This window comes from Salmo salar, chromosome 26 (genome assembly GCF_965601325.2).
Source record: "Salmo salar chromosome 26, fSalSal1, whole genome shotgun sequence".
Taxonomy (NCBI): domain Eukaryota; kingdom Metazoa; phylum Chordata; class Actinopteri; order Salmoniformes; family Salmonidae; genus Salmo; species Salmo salar.
Window position 1 is genome coordinate 40,746,464 of NC_138316.1, and position 20,525 is coordinate 40,766,988.

Sequence of the window (20,525 nt, forward strand, 5' to 3'; positions counted from 1 at the left end):
GCCACTCGGTTGTCACTGTGTAGACAACAGAACACACTTTGTTAAACAGCAAGCCTGTGTGCTGCCTGGATTGCTTTTTCTTTAATTATTGTTTTTTGGGTCAAGTTTGATATTAAAATTCCAGGCAGTAGTCTATATATTTTGAATGTGCTTGCTTATTGTCTTCTTTGAAGTCAAATTACAGTCCCTACTCACCCTAGGGGAGCATGGATTTACAAAACAAGCCTCGAAAGAGGGCCTTGTTGCCCATAAGAAGTGCCCTTTCCAATACATGACAGAGTATTTGAGACAGAAATACTAATGTACATAAATGAACCTAGAAGGCAAGTAAGATGTAAACTACACTGAAGAAAAATATAAATGCAACATGTAAAGTGTTGGTCCCATTTCATATGCCCAAAAAGCTTATTCCTTTAAAATGTTGTGCACACATTTCTTTACATCCCTGTTAGTGAGCATTTCTGCTTTGCCAAGATAATCCATCCACCTGACAGGTGTGCCATATCATGAAGCTGATTAAACAGCATGATCATTACACAGGTGCACCTTGTGCTGGGGGACAATAAAAGGCCACTATAAAATGTGCCATTTTGTCACACAACACAATGCCACAGATGTCTCAAGTTGAGGGAGTGTGTATTTGGCATGCTGTCAGCAAGAATGTCCACCAGAGCTGTTGCCAGAGACTTTAATGTTCATTTCTCTACAAAAAACCTTCAACATCCTTTTAGAGAATTTGGCAGTACGTCCAATTGACCTCACAACCGCAGACCATGTGTATGGCGTGGTGTAGGCGAGCGGTTTGCTGATGTCAACGTTATGAACAGAGTGCCCCATGGTGGTGGTGAGGTTATGGTATGGGCAGGCATAAGGTACGGACAACGAACACAATTGCATTTTATCGATGGCAATTTGAATACACAGAAATACCGTGATGAGATCCTGAGGCACATTGTGAGACCCATTTATTTTAAGGTATCTGTGACCAACAGATGCATATCTGTATTTCCAGTCATGTCACTCAGTAAAATCTTTGAAATTGTTGCGTTTATATTTTTCTTCAGTATAGTTTGAACATTTGCTTTGCTATTGTCCAGAAAAATATGAAAATACAAATATTTTTTCAATAAATAACTTCAGAACATTTTCTTTTAAGACAATATATTGATAAATTCAATGAAATGTACATTGTGCAACCACACGTTTGAGCTGGAAGTGATTAAGTTAATACATAGATTGCACTCAGAGGTTTACTGCCACAATACACAAAGGGACATGCCTCATCTCGTTCTCTGCCTGGAGTCCTTTAAAGAGAACTTCACTGGTGGTCCAGCACACTAACAACAAATCCCTCCCAAAGTACCAACCCTGAAACCATCAGAGAAGTCATTTACTGAACATTTTAAACTACAACAGTTAGCATTTCACAATTGGCCAACAATCTTGATGGTTCAGTACAACATTCGTTGAATATTGCTAATATTGCCACAGCAGCAATGGTAAATACCAGGGTCAAACTATTGAATATTGGAGTTGAGGTGAAGACAATTGGAAACAATGTGCTTTAACAGTATCATATAACATCTTTTTTTCATTCACAATAAGATGACTGCCCTAAACACCCCAAAGTTATATGTACTACTTCTAATATAATAACTGTATCATTTACATCTACCCTCCATAGCCTAGATTTCTGTTAAATAATGTGACTCTACTGACTTCTTTATTTTGTGCTGGGAGTAACCTTGTCCGACCCCAGGCTCAATTGCTAGAGAGCTGGCTGGGTGGACGAGATTAGGTTGGGAGGACTAAAGGGGAGGGTCTTTGCAAGTGAAAAGTCAAAGAAGAAGAGGAACATGTGCCCTAATTGGTTGTTTTGTCCTGTGTGTTTGAGCTGAACTTGTGTATGCAATTTGCTGTTGCTACCTCCTAGGACTAAACCTGATAAAGGCTACAGAGGGCAGCTATAAACAGATTTAAGAGCATCTATCCTATTACTAAGACAGTAGAAATACATTAGAAGTGATGGATCAGTTCAGTGTTTATACCGAAGGAACCAACTAGTGCTGAGCAATTACTTTTTGAGGTCGGTTTGATTATTAAAAAAATTATCGTTTTCTTTAATTATAATTTTTTTTACATGAAATGCACTGCGCATTATGCGGTTTGAATACTGTAACACAGAGTAAAACAATTAAACGTCCCATGACAGTAGTGACTGCCCATTTCTGCTTATCACTTATTAAGCATCATTTATTCAATATTTCATTTGTTTTAAGCTTATTTCATAACTTTATTTCATTCCAAGTCATCTCATCTTTACAGAGCTGCTGCCCATGCTGTCTGACAAAATCACTATTTGAGTAGTTCTTCAAAGTAAACAGGGCATGCTTTTATGACTGCTGAATACCAACTATCAATCTTGGATCATTTATTTTCAGGTAGATACCTCACTATGCCACTGTTTTCTATCCCTCCTGATCACGTTCTTCTGTCTCAGACCAGACAAGTTGTCACGCAATGGATTATGGTCATTGTAGTTGACTACCGTGTTTTCTGCGCTAAACTATGTAGAATATTAGCCTGTTGGAAACTACAACTCCATTGGACAGTTCGGGCTTGATCTGATTTAGCGCTAGAAAAACTGTGCATAGCGCTCAGACAAAAAAAACAACTACATGGAATTCAAATAATTCAACAGACATTGGTCAATTAGTTGTTTAAAAAACAAAAAATAACCAACATTTCGGTTAATCGCTCAGCACCGGTCACAAATTACACATTGTAATGACATCAAATCTCAAACTACTGTTCCTTCATTCACTTACAACTTAAGATAAAAATCCCCACTAAAAGGCAGCAGTAGTTTAAAAGGCAAACAAAATGATAAGGACAAGGAAGCCATTAAGGAATAGAAGCAGGCAGAGCTTGTTGGCCCAATTCCATTTCAGTCCCTGGGCCAATATTAGGCTCTATTGCTATCACCTATGCAGTGGTGAGGTCAGGGGAGCTCTAGAGGCCAAATTGGAATCAGGGCCACAACAACAATTTCCAATCCCAAATCAATCTGTGTCCCTTACCCCCTATGATTGTATATACAATGTAAAAATTCAAGTGAGAAATTTGTAGCTATTTCCATATTGGTAAAACCTATCCCCTAACCCCCTCACCTGGGCATAGAGGGTTTGGGCTAGGGGTTGATTTGGGATTGGATGCTAATGTCCTCTACCAGTGTCTGGAGTCGACCAGCTCCGGTCTCAAGCTCACTCTCTTGAGGGTTTCGTAGCCCACGACCATAACGATGGCGGTGGGAATGGAGGATATGATGCGTGCAGACAGCCCTTTGGTCATCCCCCAGAATCCCTCCTCTGCCAGCAGGTGCCTGAGCGTCTGGATGACGGAGGTCCTTCCTTCAACCTGCCACCCACACAAGGCTGTTGTTACAAAGGTATTTATTCATGTACATTTTTTGTGTAAAATTCGATTTGCAATGCCAGGATTTAGACCCGGGGTAGTAAACTCTGGTCGTGGAGTGCAACAGCCACTGTAGGATTTTGTTGAATAAAAAAATATAAGAAATATAATTTTTTTTTGCCTGTGGCACTCCAGGACCAGGGTTGCCTATCCCTGACTATCCAAACAGACCCTTTACCCCATTACATTCCACTAGTGCATTTAGCTGAAGTTGCACTCTACCTGCACTCTAGCTCTGACCACATCCATGGGGTTGGTGACAGTGGATGCAGTCGCAGCAGCTAGTGGTCCGGCCATGGCTTGGAGTAGTAGATGAGGGCAGTCACTGGGCGCCATTTTGGATAGCTGTTCTGTGAAACGTTGTGGAAGATTTGTGCTTTGAAATGCTACTTATAGACAATGTATGTTGACTATATGAACTATAAAGATATAAGACATTATTCATCTCCGGCCCTTCTTGAAGAAAATAGTAATAATAACATTAAGGGCCGGTTTCCTGGATTAAGCCTACTCCAGGACTCAAAGCTCAATGAAGCGCTTTGTCCAGAACCAGGCTTAACCTGTGTCTGGGAACTCGATCCTTGGATAAATATCCTTGTAAACAAACACTCCTTTTTACCTGCGTAAAAGTGATAAAAAGGCCACCAGACCGCGCTATTTGGGATGTATGTTAGAAGGGAGGCCACATATCCCCTGTAGAAGCCTCGGAAACCGTCGGCCGCAAAGATCTGAGCAATCATGTTCCTGGTTTGGCCAAATGCCATTTTGGTCTTCCCGTCGGCCTCCGTTTTGAGCTTGACCCGGAAGCGAGTCAGGTGCTTCCCTTGGCCCTGCATCATCAGCTGCTGGGAAATCACGTCTATGGGGACAGTGATGGTTTGTGCAACCAGGGACGCCGCGCCACCCGCCACCAGAGACTTGACGGTATTGTCCTTGGAATAGTTGGAGACGTATTTCCTCACCAGCTCGTAGGTGGTGATGTAAGCCTGGCCCGATATGAGAGTGAAGGTGTTGACCATGAAGCCGCGGTAGAGGCCCCGCACGCCCTCGGCCCGCAGGATCTTGAAGAAGGCATCAAAGGTCCCGTTGTAGAGCGACTTGCCCTTCTGCACTTGCAGCCTGGTGCGGATGAGGGTGGCCGGGTAGACGGTGGCCCGGATGGTCATGGTCATGAATACCCCGAAGGAGTAGAACTTCCTCTTGTCCAGGTCCTCCCATTCAATGATCTGGATGTTCCTGTTCTGTTGCATCCTGCCTTTCTGGAGAGCCCCCTCATCAGACTAGCCGCTACCTGGGGAAATACAGACCACACAACACTGTCAACGGTTTCCTCCACCAGGTAGCACAACATTGGAAGTCTTGAATGCATCATCTTTGAATGAATTAAAGATGGCAGTAGGTCTGAAGGTTGTACCAGTATCATGACAATGATTCACAAACTACTACATCAGAAAACAAGGCCCGTGTTGTGTCATTCATTATCTCGCAAGTCTCCTTGGGAAATGAGCGATGTCTAAACTGACTGGGTTTGTGTTAGGAAGAATCAAAGGTCATACACACACTGTACTGCTTCGTAGCAGTCATGACCATGTTATCAAAAACCTGATAAGGTAAAAACAGATCGCGAATTGATGGAGAGCTTCAATGTGCTTTCTAGCTGAAGTAGTTATGCGCTAACATTACAAACTACTGCTAGTTGTAGGTCACAGGACACAATGTTTCCTAAACCAAAGAGCCTATTGTCAATCGCGCAATCCGGAAATAACACTGAAATAGTAGCTAACTAACAATGCATAGGTTGAATACTTGTGCATGTGTAAACAGACTGTATGTAACCACAAATTGGCTAGCTAGCTGGCTAATAATAATGCATCCAGTCACTAGCTATTGCTAGCTAGCCAGCTATGCGTTGGTTGATTTCCTTGCTAGCAAGCAGGCTAACTAACAGTTAACTATTTGAAACAAGCAAACGTTAACTTACCTCGTTGGACAAATGTATATCAAAATATTATGTACATTGTCAGAATAGCAATGTCATATCAGCAGGTGAGGAAAGCGATACCGAATTTAGAGATATCTGTCCGGGTTATGATTTGATGTTATGTTGGAGAACTAAACCAGAGAGGAAGAGGCAACGCGAGAGGGTTAACTGGGAAAAACATTTGTGGTTTCCAGCAGGTGGCGTTTTTTCGTAGTTTTTTTTGCTCAGCAAGCGTGGGGGTTTTGTAATAATTGAACTTTTCTCCTCCACTGTACTGCGCTACCACAGAGAGACACCACCTTGACGATAGATGGCGCTATACAGTATTTTCTTAGACTGGTTCTTTGCCATGAGATAGCTTTTTCTAAACTCTATGCCCCGTGTCCCGACCTCCGTTCAGCCAACAATTATAAGCAAAACCTAGCAAGAATAAGGCCGTAACCTCGGCGATTTTCCTTCAAAATGAAAGTCCCGAAATAAAAAAGAATACAAATGGTTGAAATCCGTAACATTATATGAGGAAATGTTAGCAGACTTAGAATTTTGTTTAACAATATGAAAAATGTAATAAAGTTAATCGCCTTCATAGCACACATACATGTTTAGAATTTACATTATTGTTAACAGCATAAAAAAAATAATTGAATGTGCTTTGTGTCGCAGTAAAAGGGGGTCCATTCTACTCTGGAACACTTTTAGTTTCCAAATCCGCAATTTGTGCCGCGTTCAAAACAACTGGGAACTCGGAAATCAATTAAATTCAAGGGGCTTCATTGGCATATGTTAACATTTCCAACGCAAGTGAAGTAGATAATATACAAAAGTGAAATCTCCGACTTCAGTGGGTTCAAAATAAATGGGACTTGATTTGACCTCGTATTTTTCAGAGTTCCCAGTTCTGAACGCGGCATTACACGAGAGGAGCGTCGCTGCTAATCAGCCCTTAAAGTGGCCAATCAGTTTGAATCCAATCGTTTTTTCATACTGGGAATACATATTGCACCGAAAACAATTATCTGTACGTTGTGTTGCACTAAAAAGGAGGTCTATTCTACTCACTTTTAGTTTCCAAATCAACACAGTTTACCTTTAAGATGAGGGAAAACTTATTTTTTTATGAGCATGGCCTTATTTCTATTACAGCATATTGGATGACTGTCATTCATATTCCATTCACCCAGCTCAATGTAACATCGATAGGTTTAGGTTACTACATTATACTCACATTTTCCCTATACCCATCATGAGGTTGCTTCAACCTAGCCTACGAATTAAAGTGTAGGCGAACTGTCGAGAGAAATTAGAGTAATCAAGGAGACAGACAGTACCCAGATTCAATAACGCCCTGCACACTCTTGCCTCTGTAACGGTGTAATTAAATTGTTAATTTCCTGCATAAAATGGGTATTATGCCACCTCCTGGTAGATTAGTGTGTTTACATTGTATAATACACTGAGTGATAAAGGTATGGGATTCTGGGTAATCCACAGCAGATTTATGGAGAATTGCTGTGGGTGAGTTGGAAATTGAATGGTCCCGGGATATAAATGTATAAAGTTGACGTTACATCATAAAACCCACATGGAAAACTGAGATTCGGCAAATAACACATAACGAGTGGCTTATTTGACGCCAAACCAACAACAGTAGTTACTAATAACATCAATTGCTTATGTACGATTGCTAACTACTCAGAACATTTTATGCACTGCAGTGCTAGCTTGCTGTATTTTATGCTTTCAGAACTAGATTCATTCTCTGATCCTGACAACATGTCAGTTCATGCTGCAAGAGATCTGATAGGTTGGAGGACATCGTTCAGAAGTTGTCATAATTACTGTGTAAGTCTATGGAAGGGGGTGAGAACCATGAGCCTCCAAGGTTTTGTATTGAAGTCAATGTACCCAGAGGAGGACAGAAGCTAGCTGTCCTCTGGCTACACCATGGTGCTACCCTGCAGAGTGCTGCTGAGGCTACTGTAGACCTTCATTGCAAAACAGTGTGTTTTCATAGATTATTTGGTGACGTGAATATATTTAGTATAGTTCTTTCTAAAAAGGGTACCTTTTTTAATATTTCACAATTTTTATTTTGTTGAAATTCATTGAGGAAGATGGTCCTTCCCTTCCTCCTCTGAATAGCCTCCACTGGTTTACACCCAGAGGAAACTAGAAGTGTTATTGAATAGAATGGACCCCCCCCCCCCCCCCCCCATTCTACTTTGACACAACCTACAGATAATTCTTTATTGTGCAATATGTATGTACAATATAAAACATATATTGTTTTTAAGTTGATGGGCCACTCTATAGGGCCCGCAAAATGAGCAGTGGCGCTCCTCTGGGTGTAAACTCTGTGGATTTGGAAACTATAAGTGCTCCTGAGTAGAATGGACCCCCTATTACTGCGACACAAAGTACAAATAATTTGGTGCGGTGCAATAAATGATAGGAGTACACACACAAAAACATTGTTGACTATTTAGGCATGAAAAAATAAATAAATGACATATCTTATAGAAATACTTTACATTTTTCTTTGTATGATAACTACTATAAAATATATTGATAATTGTGCACATTTTCACCATAATTATTAATTTACAAAGTATATAGGACAGAACTTTTATTCTGAAGGACTCCAAAAAATACGGGACCCGGAAGTTCTTAGTTATTCTTGCTTGCTTCACAGCGGTGTGTCAGCAACAAACTACAACATCAGGCTAGCTAAGGTAAATAGCTGTTTTATATTCCTGTCTGTTTAGCCACATGTTTACTATAAAAATCTCATACATTGCCAAAACGTGACTTCTTGTTAAAACGGCGCCAAAAGTCAGCTAGCCTCTCCAGTCATTGTGAAGATAGCTAGCTAAGGGTTAGCATGCTAGCTAGCAATCATATTTCTGTTTAACACATTTGCCTTGTATGAATGAACTAACGATAACGTTACTTCGCTAACGTTTGCTGACTACTCTAACTACTACTGTAGCTATATGTTAACTTTCTAATTGGCTAACTAACTATACTTTAATCAAATATAGTTCGCTAACTTACCAGCCCCTGTCTAATGAACAGTAGTCATGATTTGCCATGCCCTCAGTTGACAGCAGCACTTATTGTTTTGAGCTTTGCATTATGGAACTTCATTAATATTATTGGAATTATTTGTTTTGCAGGCTTTATTTTACAGGCAGGCTGAATCATGGTAAGTAGCTAGTTACGTTAACGTCGCTATCTGTAATGTACAAGTAACTTCAAAAATAAAGGAAACGCCAACATAGTGTCTTAAAGTGGCAATATGTAACTTTTTGGGCGACCCAACCAAATTCACAGAAATGTGAGTTATAGATTTATCATTCTACTTCAAAGTCTAAGAAGCAGTAGAGCTGTTCTATGTGCACTATTTCAATGCTTTTTTTTTCGTTAAGTTTTGTTTTTGCATCTTTTACTTTCTGTTTTGTACCAGTTTCAAAGAGCTGAAAATACAATATTTTTGGTTATGGAAATATATTTCAGTGGTTTAGATGGTACAATGATTCTCTACACCAGGGATATTCAACTCTTACCCTACGAGGTCTGGAGCCTGCTGGTTTTCTGTTCTACCTGATAATTAACTGCTCCCATCTGGTGTCCCAGGTCTAAATCAGTCCCTGACCAGAGAGCAACAATGGAAAAAATAGTAGTGGAACTGGCGTCGAGGTCCAGAGTTGAGTTTGAGGGCTCTACGCTATACTAGCTTATTTTGTCAAACTAAAATTAGGCAAACGATTAGACTTTTAGCAACCAGGAAATGGCAGAGCAATTTCTTCATAGTGCAACTTTAATAGGGCGCTGGATCACCACAAGCTGCCAGAACAGCAGCAATGCGCCATGGCATAGATTCTACAAGTGTCTGGAGCTCTATTGGAGGGATGTGACACCATACTTCTCTGAGAACTTCCATCATTTGGTGTTTTGTTTAATGGTGGTCTCAGGCACTTCTCCAGAATCTCCCGTAAGAATCTCCCATAAATCTTCAATTGGGTTCAGATCTGGTGACTGAGACACACACACACCCCCTATGCTCCTTTGAGACCTCTCTTTCAGTCACTGAAATCTCTTCTTCTAGTCATGGTAGCCAAAAAAACTGGGTACTTTTTTATTTTATTTGCTTAATTAACTCGGAAACCACATCTGTGTTGAAGCACCTGCTTTCAATATACCTTGTATCTCTCATTTACTCAAGTGTTTCCTTTATTTTGGCACTTACCTGTACATGTTTAATATGATGCAAGTGACTACCTTGCACCTTTTACTTGGGTGCTGTCTTGGGAAATTGATAACACTTATTTGTTTTTGTAGTCTCGTAGATATGATTCCCGGACTACCATTTTCTCACCTGAAGGCAAGTGTTATCTTTCTAATAAAGATTTACTGTCCATAATCAATGTTACCATCACATTCAAGACTATACTGTCAAGTGTTCTCCTCTGACCAACCATGTCAGACATAACAATTCATTGTTGCTGTTTTACAGGACGCTTATATCAGGTGGAGTATGCCATGGAGGCTATTGGCCACGCCGGCTCATGTCTTGGGATTTTAGCCAATGATGGAGTGCTGTTGGCTGCAGAGAGGCGGAACATCCACAAGCTGCTTGATGAGGTTTTCTTCTCAGAGAAGATCTACAAGCTCAATGAGTGAGTATGACCATAGTCTCTCTTGCCAGGCTTATATGTAGCACTGCTATAAGCATGCCAACAAGACAGATCAGGATCTTCTCATAAAGCGTCTCAAGACTAGGAGTGCTGATCTAGGATCAGGTCTGCATTATTATTATTATGATCAGAAAGGCTGAACTGATCCTAGATCAGCACGCCTACTCTGAAGCTGGGGTGATGTCAGACATGCTGCTACATTATACCCATGGGCTGCTCTGTGATTTGGTGTCGTAACCTTTATCCTTTCAGAGACATGGCTTGCAGTGTTGCCGGAATCACCTCCGATGCTAACGTTCTAACCAATGAGCTGAGGCTAATAGCACAGAGGTACGTTGGGTAGTAAAGTCCACGGTCTCTACCTGTGACCCATTTGTTCATTAATTTGTATTCAAGCCATGTACAGTGTTAGTGCAAGACCAACAAGGCACCTCCAGTGATCTAGCAGTGTGTCTGTTTATCTGACAGATTATGTGTTATTTAAATCACACAGATATCTACTGCAGTACCAGGAGCCAATCCCCTGTGAGCAGTTGGTGACAGCGTTGTGTGACATCAAACAGGCCTACACACAGTTTGGAGGTTAGCTATAAGACAAATGCCACAAACACCTCAGTTGGGTTCTCTAGTAAACACCACCTTGGTTACACTGTTGCTGAAACCATACTGGACCAAAGGGCTGTGTGGAAAATAACATGCCAGAGTCATTAGAGTGCAGTTAGGGTAAGCACAGGTTTGATTGTATTTGATGTGTTATGTGTCTTCAGGGAAGAGGCCGTTTGGAGTGTCTCTGCTGTACATGGGCTGGGACAAACACTACGGCTTCCAGCTGTACCAGAGTGACCCCAGTGGGAACTATGGAGGCTGGAAGGCTACTTGCATCGGCAACAACAGTGCGGTAAGCCTGTTTGCTGTCATCAACATTGGCACAATGCACATGTTTTGGCAGCAGCATTGCCACAAAGTAAAGATGTGAAAAGTCACAGATGGTGCTACATTGTTGACTGGGAATTAACATATAGCTGATACTTTTATGGCATAATATTTCAATAATTCAGCCCCTTTGCTGGATTTCAGACTTATAGTTGCCTAAATGGCATACTCCCTCCCAATGAAAATAGACACAATTATCTCATCGAGTGATACTGAGGTTTTAGCCTGTGGTAACTTGTGGAATAGACACCGGCTGGAGAACGATTTTTAAGCAATCAGGATTAGACCCACCCGTTTGCATAAATCATCATGTTGTCTTCTCTGCCCCCAGGCTGCAGTGTCCATGTTGAAGCAGGATTTCAAAGAGGGTGAGATGTCGCTGTCCTCTGCCCTGGCGTTGGCCGTCAAAGTCCTGAACAAGACCATGGACGTCAGCAAGCTCTCGGCGGAGAAAGGTAAAATCTACACCTGACATCACCGTTCTATACAACTACTGAGCCCATCCTGCCTTGGAGAACACTGAGTAAACACAGACTGGAGATGTTGTATAGAGTGGGACAGTGTTATCCTAATTCACAGCTGTTCTATGGGGAGTAGGCAGTGATGATGTCTAAAACAGACATCATCAGCTGTTGTACATCATGTACACATACTGTATATAATACATATGTTGTGTCTAGAGATATGCATATTAAGTGATACGTCTGTAATACAGCATGAGATATGAACATATCCATGAGTCATACAGTCTATCTTGACCTCCCCAGTGGAAATAGCCACCCTGACGCGAGAAGACGGAAAGACCAAGATCAAGGTGCTGAAACAGAAAGATGTGGAGGAGCTGATCAAACGACACGAGGCTGAAGAGGCCAAGGCCGAGAAGGACAAGAAAGACAAAGAACAGAAGGAGAAGGACAAATAAACACGTATTTTCAATTCAAACTTTCCTAAAAGTCCCGTAATGTGTTACGTGCTTGTTTGTCTTTTTCTTTATTAAAACATTGAAACCAAATGTGCTGATAGAATCTCTAGTTTCATTATGGTGTGATAACTATTGTGTATCCAGGCAGACTTCTCAGAAATACTTTGAAGACTGCAATAACCCCCCCCCCCCCCAAAAGGCAAGGGAAAGATTAATGCCACAGGGTATGTCCTGATTGTTTAGAGAATTTCACTGTTGTGAACTGGGTCATGTTCAGTAGGGCACACAGTAGCAAAATGTGTTAAAGCACTTAAGTTCAGCTTGTTTCACTTAACAACCAATATACTTATGTAATATAATTGGATTCACATTACACATGGGCTGTTAACTAGTGTTAAGTGCCAAAACACAATACTGACAAGAATACAGGAATTTTATTCCATCTTTAGTGTCATTACATGAACATGGAAATCTAAAATGTATATAGCAATTCTAGGACACAATAGTATAAAAAGTAGGAAGAGTGTGTGCATAGTACGTAAGTTGAATCAGCTTTAGTGGAATGTAGGTTCTTGCTTTCACACGTGCAGCCTAATCATCTCAACGGAATGCACAAGCAGAATGGAAAGTGAGTCCAGTACACAGTATGTATTAAGTGCCCCCCTGACCTCCGCTAAACCTGTAAGTGTGAGCAACATTACAGGTAAGGGATGTATTGTCACTGACTTAACTAGTCTTGAAGTCTGCATGTCAATAATGGGAGTTTACATGGATCAATCAGTCAATTCAAGACAATGGAGACATTTGCACTTTAAAATATACTGCTCAAAAAAATAAAGGGAACACTTAAACAACACATCCTAGATCTGAATGAAAGAAATAATCTTATTAAATACTTTTTTCTTTACATAGTTGAATGTGCTGACAACAAAATTACACAAAAATAATCAATGGAAATCCAATTTATCAACCCATGGCGGTCTGGATTTGGAGTCACACTCAAAATTAAAGTGGAAAACCACACTACAGGCTGATCCAACTTTGATGTAATGTCCTTAAAACAAGTCAAAATGAGGCTCAGTAGTGTGTGTGGCCTCCACGTGCCTGTATGACCTCCCTACAACGCCTGGGCATGCTTCTGATGAGGTGGCGGATGGTCTCCTGGAGGGATCTCCTCCCAGACCTGGACTAAACCATCCGCCAACTCCTGGACAGTCTGTGGTGCAACGTGGCTTTGGTGGATGGAGCGAGACTCAGGTCTGGGGAACGGGCGGGCCAGTCCATAGCATCAATGCCTTCCTCTTGCAGGAACTGCTGACACACTCCAGCCACATGAGGTCTAGCATTGTCTTGCATTAGGAGGAACCCAGGGCCAACTGCACCAGCATATGGTCTCACAAGGGGTCTGAGGATCTCATCTCGCTACCTCTGGCGAGCACATGGAGGGCTGTGCGGCCCCCCCAAAGAAATGCCACCCCACACCATGACTGACCCACCGCCAAACCGGTCATGCTGGAGGATGTTGCAGGCAGCAGAACGTTCTCCACGGCATCTCCAGACTCTGTCACGTCTGTCACGTGCTCAGTGTGAACCTGCTTTCATCTGTGAAGAGCACAGGGCGCCAGTGGCGAATTTGCCAATCTTGGTGTTCTCTGGCAAATGCCAAATGCCCTGCACGGTGTTGGGCTGTAAGCACAACCCCCACCGGTGGACGTCGGGCCCTCATACCACCCTCATGGAGTCTGTTTCTGACCGTTTGAGCAGACACATGCACATTTGTGGCCTGCGGAGGTCATTTTGCAGGGCTCTGGCAGTGCTTCTCCTGCTCCTCCTTGCACAAAGGCGGAGGAAGCGGTCCTGCTGCTGGGTTGTTGCCCTCCTACGGCCTCCTCCACGTCTCCTGATGTACTGGCCTGTCTCATGGTAGCGCCTCCATGCTCTGGCCACTACGCTGACAGACACAGCAAACCTTCTTGCCACAGCTCGGATTGATGTGCCATCCTAGATGAGCTGCACTGCCTGAGCCATTTGTGTGGGTTGTAGACTCCGTCTCATGCTACCACTAGAGTGAAAGCACCGCCAGCATTCAAAAGTGACCAAAACATCAGCCAGGAAGCATAGGAACTGAGAAGTGGTCTGTGGTCCCCACCTGCAGAACCACTCCTTTATTGGGGGTGTCTTGCTAATTGCCTATAATTTCCACCTATTGTCTATTCCATTTGCACAACAGCATGTGAAATTTGTCAATCAGTGTTGCTTCCTAAGTGGACAGTTTGATTTCACAGAAGTGTGATTGACTTGGAGTTACATTGTGTTGTTTAAGTGTTCCCTTTATTTTTTTGAGCAGTGTACATTTGTTGCAGCGATTCAGTCAAAAAAATAGTCCTGAAAGCGTACCCATAATTTAATTATCCAGACATCTAGATTCCAATATTATGTGCCATATTGCCCTTAGCCCCCTCTTCCAGTACACTAGTTTTATATTGTTACAGTCCCTCACCTTTAGCTGCACTGTGGAGTTTAAGTTAATATTTTTAGGACTGAGTGTCCCACTTGTACTAGAAGCTGTGGCAACATTTACAGTTTAGTCATTTAGCAGATGCTTTTATCCAGAGAGACTTACAGTAGTGAGTGCATATTTTTTCATACTGTTCCCCTGGGGGAATTGAACCCACAACCCTGCTCTACCAATTGAGCCATACAGGCGACAACATGCAAGATGTCAAGAACGCAGCCGCCTAATAGGATCAATCTTTTCGGTTATCTCCTTGAAGGTTCTATCACCAAAGAGGTCTTCAGAATGAATGGCTTTCTCTTTGTCATGACTACAGCAGTACATATGAGAAGTGCAGAAAGGAACAGAGAGGTCTTGTCCCAATATGCTTAAATAGCTTCCTTTCCTTGTTTCCTATCACCACCACAGGAAAAAAACAAAGGTCAGGTAGGCATGGAAAAGAGACTATTGGGTCAGAGCAACAGATGAGTGATCCCCTCCTGATCAACCCAAACATCAATCTTCCTCTGACTCCGGGCATGTTGGACTCATGGAGTAGCCCAAAAACGCAAGGTCTGCTCGGGGTGGTATCAGAGGGTGGCCTGGTTTCACAATCTCAAACCCTATGTAGTGGAAAGTCCTGGTAAGGAGTGCTGGAAAGACGTAGAAAACATAGGATTGTTAACGCGACTGTTCAGACAGTCTCTAAATTCAGTTTCCCCTTTTTCAATGTTAGTGTGCACTTTGCATTATTCCTGATGTTTTTTTTAACACCAGTAAGGTTAGAGGTCACTAACGTGACATTCATTTTTATCAATAAATCATTCAACTAATTGAATGTGTCTAATATAAAGCACATAAAACATTTGTATTTTTTATTTCACCTTTATTTAACCAGGTGGGCTAGTTGAGAACAAGTTCTCATTTACAACTGCGACCTGGCCAAGATAAAGCAAAGCAGTGCGACACAAACAACACATGGAATAAACAGGCGTACAGTCAATAACACAATAGAAAAAAAGAAAGTCTATATACAGTGTGTGCAAATGGCGTGAGGACTTAAGGCAATAAATAGGCCATAGTAGCGAAGTAATTACAATTTAGCAAATTAACACTGGAGTGATATATGTGCAGCTGATGATGTGCAAGTAGAAATACTGGTGTGCAAAAGAGCAGAAAAGTAAATAAAAACAATATGGGGATGAGGTAGGTAGATTGGATGGGCTATTTACAGATGGACTATGTACAGCTGCAGTGATCGGTTAGCTGCTCAGATAGCTGATGTTTAAAGTTAGTGAGGTAAATATAAGTCTCCAACTTCGTTCTAGTCACTGGCAGCAGAGAACTGGAAGGAAAGGCAGCCAAAGGAGGTGTTGGCTTTGGGGATGACCAGTGAGATATACCTGTTGTAGCGCGTGCTACGGGTGGGTGTTGTTATCGTGACCAGTGAGCTGAGATAAGGAAGAGCTTTACCTAGCATAGACTTATAGATGACTTGGAGCCAGTGGGTCTGGCGATGAATATGTAGCGAGGGCCAGCCGACGAGAGCATACAGGTCGCAGTGGTGGGTGGTATATGGGGCTTTGGTGACAAAACGGATGGCACTGTGATAGACTGCATCCAGTTTGCTGAGTAGAGTGTTGGAGGCTATTTTGTAAATGACAAATGACAGATTTACATGGGTATGTTTGGCGGCGTGAGTGAAGGAGGCTTTGTTGCGAAATAGGAAGCCAATTCTAGATTTAATTTTGGATTGGAGATGTTTAATATGAGTCTGGAAGGAGAGTTTACAGTCTAGCCAGACACCTAGGTATTTGTAGTTGTCCACATATTCTAAGTCAGAACCGTCCAGAGTAGTGATGCTAGTCGGGCGGGCTGGTGCGGCAGCGAACGGTTGAAGAGCATGCATTTAGTTTTACTAGTATTTAAGAGCAGTTGGAGGCCACAGACGGAGTGTTGTATGGCATTGAAGCTCGTTTGGAGGTTTGTTAACAGTGTCCAAAGAAGGGCCAGATGTATACAGTACACATGAAAGAAAATGTGTCTAGACTTCGACATACCTTGATCCACTCTGCTTTTGGAGAACCACAGAAACACATGGCTGACTCCTAACTTTTCTTCCGAGAACATGAGGAGACTGGTGAGTCTGATAAGAGAGAAGAGGGGAAAGAAGATAGGTGTGTATCTCAAATGTAAGTGTTGCTCCTTTGTGTTCCCTTCCATACTCATGTACACTGTAATATACAGGATTCTCCCAAAGTAGTCCTCTGGGGCTCCACCCAGTACAGCACATATCCAAGCTGCAGGATAAGGTTAAATCTAGACTTGGTTTCCTCTATTGCAATCGCTCCTCACCCCAGCTGCCAAACTAACCCTGATTCAGATGACCATCCTACCCATGCTAGATTACGGAGACGTAATTTATAGATCGGCAGGTAAGGTTGCTCTCGAGCGGCTAGATGTTTTGTACCATTTGGAACGAGCTGCAAAAAACACTCAAACTGGATCGTTTTATCTCCATCACTACATTTGAAGACTCAATCATGGACACTCTTACTGACACTTGTGGCTGCTTCAGGTGCTGTATTGTTGTCTCTACCTTTTTGCCCTATGTGCTGTTTGTGCAATGTTTGTACCATGTTTGTGCTGCCACCGTGTTGTGCTACTACCATGTTGTGTTGCTACCGTGCTGTGTTTTCATGTTGTGTTGCTACCATGCTGTGTTGTCATGTGTTGCTGCCATGCTGTGTTGTCATGTTGTGTTGTTGTCTTAGGTCTCTTTATGTAGTGGTGTCTCTTGTCGTGATGCGTGTTTTGTCCTACATTTTTATTTCTAATCCCAGCCCCCGTCCCCGCAGGAGGCCTTTTGTCTCTTGAAAGGCCGTCATTGTAAATAAGAATTTGTTGTTTGTTTGTTGTTGTTTGAAAGTGCATGTTTTTTCATTTAAAATCTTTAAAATGTATTTTTTTAGACTTAATTCCAGCCTTACTGATGGCATAATGCATGGTTATAACAGGTGTATGTATGCATGACTATAAAGCCAGCGAGGATAGATGGCAGTTCCTCCTCACCCCTCTTTGCTGCCCTCAGGGAGTGACCCCTCTGGGATCTCCAGGAAGAGGCTGTCTGGGGTGAACATAGTCTCCCAGCATGCATTGCGTTGCTCGCTCAGCTGGTAGTGAAAGTGCAGGATGGGGAGAGATCCACGCACAGAGGTCACCTGGGTCACTGTCAGCCTTCCATCCTGAGAGAGGGATGCAAAACGTGTTGGCACACTGTTCGATACAGAACTTCCACAGTTATTAGATGGACAAGGTTTCAACCCATAACATATGTCTTTGTCAGCTTTCTATCTAGGAACTAGGTAGGTTACACTTTAGCCTGATCTAGCATCTATCTCAAATAAGGATTCTTGTTGTTACGATTATTGCCTATGAGCGTAATATTTTCTAACCAATGGACCTCCAGCAGAATTACTCTCTTCACCATTGCTGTTTGATTGACACAGTGACTGACATTAACCTATACACATAGCGACATTCACCTGTACACATAGTGACATTAACATGTACACATAGCGACATTAACATGTACACATAGCGATATTAGCCTGTACACATAGCGATATTAACCTGTAAATTACACATAGCGATATTCAAGCCATTCTCTGCTTGTTGTCCTATTTTGAGTCATTCCAGGCAGTCTAGGATGAAACTTGTCCTTGTGTACAAGGGTCACTTGTTCACTACTAAAAGTAGCAAGGATTAACCTAACTTTAAGAGCATGCTTTTGGGTGTGTGTAGGAATGCTGAGTGTCTTTGGGCTCGTGTCATTTTGTGGTTCACTAGCTTTCTGGGTTAATGAGAGTGGGTTTTGGTGTCTGACACAGTGACCCACATCCCTGAACATGTTAACAAGTAGCTAAACAGACCATGTAAACCGACTGCAGTCTCTCAAATGGTAGATGGAGCATAGATCAAGTGAAGGGCCTGTGGGCTTATGGCTATAAAGCTAAACAGTAAGATGCAATGTATCTTTTGACAAAATGTGCAAATTTTTAACATTCATCTTTGGAAAATCCTCATGGTTATTAAAACAGACATCCTTCCTAATTTCTTCCCTTATGACCTATGTGTTTGGATTAGTGAAATTCAGTATCTAACCCCATTGCTTTAACCAACCCAATTCTCTCAGATCTTTGATTGATAACTTCAATGGAGGAAGAATATATTGTTTGGCTATTGGGATGGGGCCCTATAGGGACTCACTTTGTGAAGGAGCACATGGAGAGGGGGATCCCTGCCAGTCCCTCGCCCACCTGGGATCTTCAGCGGTGGGTGAGGGGCATCAGGAGCACCACAGAGGCCCTGGAGCCTGGCGTTTGGAGCAGCCCATATACGACACCAACATGGGACTGGCGGTACACAGAGCAACAAGGTGAGGTTGGGTAAGTCATGCTAAAGTTATTGTAATATAAGTGGCTTTGGATAGGATGGTCAGTTAGCATAGGGTACCAGTTCAAATAAAAACAGTAGAGACACTAGCCTGACCAAAAAAAGCCTTTCACCTCAGAGTGCTATTGTACTGTATATGCAGGCTGGGATTAAAGCTACGTAGCCTATTGTACTTCCAATTCAAAATGTAATGAAGAATGTCAGCAGAGTTTGTTCACTCAAAACACCCCACATTTGGCATGCACACTCAAAACTATAACATGTTTCTATTATTGTACTAAACCAACCTTTAAAAAACTCATTATTTACAGCTCACTGGCAGAGAGGGAATTAGGTCAGGAATTAAGAGCCTGGCTAGGAAACCATGACCTAGTGTGTGCTAGTGGACATGTAACCTCTAACCTGACCTATATACCAGTGGAGGCTGCTGATGGGGAGGAAGGCTCATAATAATGTCTGGAACGGAGCAAATGGAATGGCATCAAACAAATGTATTTGATACCATTCCACTGACTCCGCTCCAGCCATTACCACGAGCCTGTCCTTCCCAATTAAGGTGCCACCAACCTCCTGTGCTGTATACTGAAAACACATCATAACAAGACACCTATAGAACTTTCTAGAAAAGTAGGGCTCAGGTCCATCTAGCTATCTAACTGACCACCCACATATTATTAACAGCATCTTAGTGTGCTGCACTGTGGGAGGAGAGTCTACTATCCATTCAAGCAAGGGTACTATTTCTGAGTGGCTTATCTAATTCTCTAGGGGGGAGGAGTCTGCATAAAGGAGCGGTTGTGTAACAGGGACAGATCCGGTGGCTGGAATTGCGCTGTGGCAGAGATTCTCATAGCCCTACTATGTGCTGTGAATCAAATCAAATTGTATTGGCCACATACACATGTTTAACAGATGTTATTGCGGGTGTAGCGAAATGTTTGTAACGTTTAAAAAAGGAGACTGAAGGGGAAAAAATTATGCAAAGAAACTGCTCTATGCAAAGAACAAAACTATGTTACAGTGATGTAAAATGGAGATGGATTTGCTATTGATATTTTGTCATTGGATAGTGGTTCATTAATCATTCAAATGAAGCTGTTGAGCCAGTAGTCAATAAAAGTGATTCCTGAGGCATGCATGATGCACTGTTTTGAGGAACACTGGGCAACACGGGTTTCAGACTGTCTTCAGATGTTGGCCTTATCCCTGTTTTGAATGCATGTACGTTTCACAAATTGGATATTATACCTGGTGACCTACACGAGTCATTATCAGATACACAGGTCACAGGATATATAGATTTTTTAAACTTCAAATAACAATCACTTTAAGTAGCTAGCGATCTGTAATAGAACAATCTGTTGAAGAAGTGCACAATCTCACCCTTAAAAAAAAACAGCATTAATTATTGTAGGAATTACACCAACAGAATAGCTGCAAAAGTGTTGTTGCTCTGTAGAAAGTAAGATATTCCTGTTTTTAGACAGCAGCATATTTCACCATACATTACGTTTGCAATATGAATTAATATATTTGCTAAATGTTGTCCAAATCATGTAATCAATCTGC

The 20,525-nt window shown here is 42.1% G+C and overlaps 2 protein-coding genes and 1 pseudogene across 3 annotated transcripts; 1 reads left to right on the forward strand and 2 right to left on the reverse strand.

Moving 5' to 3' along the window:
• Window positions 1-948: 948 nt before the first annotated feature.
• Window positions 949-5,653, reverse strand: slc25a44b (solute carrier family 25 member 44b). The gene is made up of 4 exons (XM_014176234.3): window positions 5,456-5,653; window positions 4,094-4,765; window positions 3,697-3,824; window positions 949-3,417 (listed from the first exon to the last, which is right to left on the reverse strand). Exons 2-4 carry the CDS (start codon window positions 4,722-4,724, stop codon window positions 3,226-3,228), a joined length of 951 nt encoding a protein of 316 aa, XP_014031709.1. The 5' UTR covers window positions 4,725-4,765; window positions 5,456-5,653; the 3' UTR covers window positions 949-3,225.
• Window positions 5,654-8,128: 2,475 nt separating this feature from the next.
• psa4 (Proteasome subunit alpha type-4) lies at window positions 8,129-12,094 on the forward strand. The gene is given in 9 exon segments (NM_001141043.1): window positions 8,129-8,187; window positions 8,632-8,660; window positions 9,797-9,839; window positions 9,972-10,134; window positions 10,405-10,482; window positions 10,646-10,734; window positions 10,920-11,050; window positions 11,417-11,540; window positions 11,853-12,094. Coding segments are annotated over 8 exon segments (786 nt in total). The 5' UTR covers window positions 8,129-8,187; window positions 8,632-8,657; the 3' UTR covers window positions 12,008-12,094.
• Window positions 12,095-12,426: 332 nt separating this feature from the next.
• On the reverse strand, window positions 12,427-18,897 carry LOC106587656 (ornithine decarboxylase antizyme 2-like; annotated as a pseudogene). The gene is made up of 4 exons (XR_014382882.1): window positions 18,771-18,897; window positions 17,574-17,746; window positions 16,562-16,647; window positions 12,427-15,154 (listed from the first exon to the last, which is right to left on the reverse strand). The product of XR_014382882.1 is annotated as an ornithine decarboxylase antizyme 2-like (transcript).
• Window positions 18,898-20,525: the final 1,628 nt, after the last annotated feature.